Here is a 4,839-nt window from a genome sequence, read left to right on the forward strand (position 1 = left end):
CAAGTGGGGGAGGGCTGGGTGGGGGCGGAGGGGACCGTGTTCCAGCAGGTGAGGCAGCCTGAGCCAGAGTCGGGGCACAGCCATGCCCAGGCGGCTTGGGAAGCAGGGCAGACCGGACTGCTTGGCGGAGGAGATTTCATGGATGGGGACCGTGGGAGGCGAGATGGAAGGACCCAGAGTTAACGTTTGACCAGTTGAAGGTTCTGAGCCACAAATTAGGGTGCTTCCTGGTGGGTGCCGGCCAGTGATGGCATCCGGAAGTAGTTCTGGAATCAGGGGCCACCGCTGGAAAGTAGGCAGACGGCACGCAGGCTCGGATGCTGCCCCATCCATTATGTGTGTGTGGTCTCAGGTTCCAACATCCCAAAACCCACAGGCGACGTGGAGCACGTGCTCAGGAAACCGTTCCCCGGCAGCCTAGGCCCGGCCGCTGGGCCAGGAGGAACCCCTAGCGCTGGCAGAGAGCTGGGCTTCAGAATTCGCACCCTTCTGGCAGAGCCTCAGCTTCCTCTCTCCCAGCCTGGCGCTCCCCCAGGCCCCGGCCGGGAGGAGGGTCTTTATTCTGACCACATCACCGCCCCAGCCGTTCAGGGGAGGAGTCCCTGAAGCGCAGAAAGAGCCATTTCCTTTCTTTCCAGGTGCAGGCACCAACCTCTTTGCACAGTGACCGGCAGGACTCGCTCCGCCTCTCCACCTACTCGCAGCAGCCAGGGACCCTGGGCTACCCTCCTCCCGCACCCTCGCGCCCTCCCCGAAGGCTCAGCAGCCTGTCTGAGTCCTCAGGCCTCCAGCAGCTACCCCGGTAGTGCCCTGGCGCCTCAGTTGGGTCACATCAGCTTTAACCAATGGACGGTCGAGGGGGGGATGGCCAGGGAGTTGGGGAGAAGAGTTTAAAGGACACCCCGGCTTTCGTGCGCGCCGCATCCGTTTCAGAGCTCCTGAATGGTGACAACGTCTGAGCACAGCGGCCGGCCCGTGGAAGTGGGCAGGGACACTGGCCGTGTTTCCCTGTCCCTGCACTTTACGGCCACAGTCTACAGCCATGCCTGGAAGGGACCGCGGTCCCCACGGGAGTGCATCACTTAGTTCACCTTAGGGACGGCTCATCTCGCTGCATCCGGCCCCCGCCCCTGGAGCGCGCCGGTCACTCCCACCGCTGCCGCCCGTGCGCACGTGCTCATTGGCCTGAGCTCTCTTGACTCTCTTTCCTCTGCGTTGGAGAAGCACCGGGTCAGGGATTTGTTGAAGAGAGAGAATAAAGAGATGATTTTTTTCGTTATTTCTAGATGATTGCTTCTGTTTTAATTTGCACAGCTGCACAAGGAGATAACTTAGGCACCTTCCTTTCTTAAAAATACTGTCTCCTCTCATGACTTAATTTGGAGACCCCAGTAACAAAAACAGCCCCCCAATCAGATGGCAAAGCTGGTGGTCAGTCCCAGGCTGCAGCGCCACACCCTCCGGCCTGACCCTAATGGAATAAGGCTTTTCACCCCACACCGTTCCGGTGGGGTTTGGTTTGGATCGGTTTGGTTTGGGGTGTTTTATTTGCCCCCGAATATAACACTGGACTGTTTCCTGTTTACTTCGGCGATTACAACCACGAAGGCGGACTCAAAGCAAAGCACAATCCCGTAGCTGACGTTCTGGAATTCTCGTTGAGGACTTGAGGACTGGGAAGGTCTTACCAGCCAGACGGGTCCGTGGAGCGGCAGGTCCCCAGGAAGCCCCATCACGTGCTGGCCCTTGGAATGAGAATGCTGCATCTTTCTACATATCTTTCCTGATGAGACCGAGGATTGGATTTCCCTTTTCAAAATGCACTTTGCTTTTTTTGTATGTTTTGTTATGTTGAGATGTTTCTAAAGAAAAGATTTTATGTAATTATAAGATGATGTGTAGTGAATTGTACAGCTGTTGTAATAAGGACCTATTTCTATATAAAATAAAATTGTATGGATCATGTGTAAATTATTTTGTATCTGAGACACCAGTTCCTTTCCCAAATATAAGAGGATAAAACTTTTCTTGTGTATTTCTGTGAGTGGACATTTTGTAATAAATTAACAAATTTGTATGATTTCCTTTGGAGGCAGTTTCTGTCCCTTTTTCTAGATGCACGCATACATCTTTTCATCAATAAACTTTTTTTTTTTTTAATTTCAAGATGTTTTTAAGGATCATCAAAGATACGGAAAAGGCGGGAGCCAGCAACAAGTAAGCCGGGTGATGACCTTAGGATTTTTGACTTCAACATGCGCTTCAGCCTGTCGGGACCCTGATCTTCATTTGAGAGATTGTGCCAGAAGAAAACAACAGTTCACTGTAGACATGACAGCAAAACAAAGTGACAAAACCAGAAAAAGTTCCTGGAAACATCTCCACCTTAGAGACACAGGTAATCCACGGAGATGGCCAAGCTGTCATCCACCAAAGCAGGCACAGCCCATAGTTAAACTCACCTGGGCTGGAGTTGCATGGGCTCTGCCTGCTAGCACTTGCGCAGGGTTTGTGTGTCTGTGTGGGAGATGTGTGCCCACGTCATGTGGACGGGGGAGATACAGCAATAGCAGACAATCCCCCCCTTCCCCGTGAGGCTTCAGCACGCTGGAGTGAGGGTGCCCTGGCACACCGTGATTGAGAATCACTGACATGGCCATGCTCAGCAGAGCCCTTTCTACAAGCATTGGCCCAAGAGAGCTGAGTTCCTTTCCTTGCTCCATCACTGGAGTTCTGTGCTTCTACCTGCTTCCCTGCAAGATAGGGGAAACTCCTCTCCGTTCTCTGGCCAGGATCAGTTTTCAGTGGCATCAGAGGCTGCCAGGTAAATACATCAAAAGGACGTTTATTATTCACACAACTGCAGTATTCCTGAAAACAGGTAAGTCTAAATATTTTGCATGTATTAGGATCATTTACTCTTTAAAGGAACCCTCGTTTTAAAACAAAGTCTCTGTGACACTGGATTACCTATTTTGTGATTTAACTGTTTTGTAAATTCAAAGGTTTACAGATCTGATTTTTCTGTAAAAGAATTTGTATTTTAATTGGCTGTCAGAATCTGCACTTCTGAGTAGAACAACTTTTTTAATGGAAACAGCGTATTTGTTTTCCTAGGATTTTCTAGCTGGAAGCCATTAGAAAAGGGTGGAGTATGTCACGCTATTAATTTAATTTAGTACTGCTTAAACCTTACACATGTTCAGAGTCTGGATAAACTCAGAAAACTCTTGTTGGGTAATAATTCTGTAAAGCCACATAGCATCAGGGGAAGTTTAACCCCTTAGCTTCTGATTCATTTAATTTTGCTCATTAAAAGACTGTTTTGCCATCCTGTTCTGTTTCGAGAAAAGCCATGACCTTTCTATTTGGAGAACTGTAACGTCTTGGCTCTTGAGAAGTGACTGAAATGTGAACTCTGGAATACACCAAGTTTTAGAATATGTTAAACTAACTCAATTAAAATGTAGTATCTTCTGTCTCTAATGGCAACTAACGTCCATTAAATTAATTAAAAATTTTTGTTTATACAGGCAACACGGTGAACTGATCAACTGTGAGATCATTCTAAGTCATGACATGTTGGACTCTTGCCAAAATTATCTGGTAAAATGTGGGTGTTGGGTAGAAAATTGCTTCAGCTTCTCTCTTCACTTTATGGGAAGCCTGAAGGTTTTAAAGTCATCCCTTAATAACCTAGACAAATAACTAATTTGGATCCTCCAGAGACATGACATATGTGGCTTTTTGGACACAGACGTATGAATTTCATACTATGCCTATGTGCGACAGTACAAATGACAGCATACTTCTGTATGCATAACATGGTTGATTAATAGCTGAAATATACAGCCTTATGGTATCTGTGAAGCAGCTTTATTTTTCCGGGTGAAAAAAGCTCATCAGAAAGAAAAAAAAAATTTCCTGTAGGATTATTCCCTAACCAGCCAAGGTCCAGTTATGGGAGAAGCAGGGTAACCCAGCAGCACATTCACTGAAATAATACAGGCCTTAAAATATATACTCCAATATTGGGTTACCACTTTATACACACTTAAAAGGTCCTGAATTTAATTCAGTATGTGGCTCAACTTCCTTTAAAGCCATCTGCCGCTCCCGAAGTCCCCACCTCTTTCAGTGGAGCCACGACCCCACCACCCATCGACATAAACTGAAAAACTTTATCCTCCATGCTGGTAAATTCCTTTCTGTCAGAGGGGATTTTGTACGTGGAAAGACAGTCACCACTAACTGTAAGTCATTTAATGTCCAACTGACTAATCTTATAAATTCATCGATTAGAGCATTCTTTTAACCATTAAATAGTCAACATTTTCCTTATTGATCACATGCTACTTAAACAACAAATGAGTCAATATTTAGGAATTTACCCCCCAAATTTCCCCGATTATGAAAAGAGATTACAAATAACCCTTGTAAGAATTAAAATCTCAAGTCTGATACAGAAGCTTTCTTAAAAGTTCTAAAAGGATCCACAAAATAGAACTATATATATATATATATATATATATCTTTACATCAAAACTGGTTGCAAAATGTGAACATCACAGATTCAACGCGTCTGTATTTTACAACACGCTCATCCTCACACCTTCTCAGCGCTCCAGTTTTAACAGACCGTTCTAGGGTTTCAATAACTCACCCAGTCAAGTTTTTACACCTCCCTAGGTTTAAGGATCTTATCATGCCCTCGCCCCCTCCAAAAGAGAACGCAATTTCTGATCAGCAGACTGAAGGTCCAGAGTTGTGAACCCGTGGGTGTGGCCTGGGGACACGGGACTTGGCTCTGTAGTCTGTCAACTCCCACCCGACCTCCTG

At 46.6% G+C, this 4,839-nt stretch overlaps 1 protein-coding gene across 1 annotated transcript in view; it reads left to right on the forward strand.

The window, feature by feature from the left end:
• Positions 1-2,077, forward strand: part of NPAS2 (neuronal PAS domain protein 2) — a 98,788-nt gene extending 96,711 nt beyond the window's left edge. The window contains exon 20 of the mRNA XM_024744027.1: positions 639-2,077. Within this exon, the coding sequence (XP_024599795.1) occupies positions 639-806 (168 nt within the window). The 3' untranslated portion in view covers positions 807-2,077. The remainder of the gene's footprint in view (positions 1-638) is intronic.
• The last annotated feature ends 2,762 nt before the right edge of the window (positions 2,078-4,839 follow it).

Source organism: Neophocaena asiaeorientalis, unplaced genomic scaffold (assembly GCF_003031525.2).
Source record: "Neophocaena asiaeorientalis asiaeorientalis breed wild unplaced genomic scaffold, Neophocaena_asiaeorientalis_V1.1 scaffold114, whole genome shotgun sequence".
NCBI classification, from domain to species: domain Eukaryota; kingdom Metazoa; phylum Chordata; class Mammalia; order Artiodactyla; family Phocoenidae; genus Neophocaena; species Neophocaena asiaeorientalis.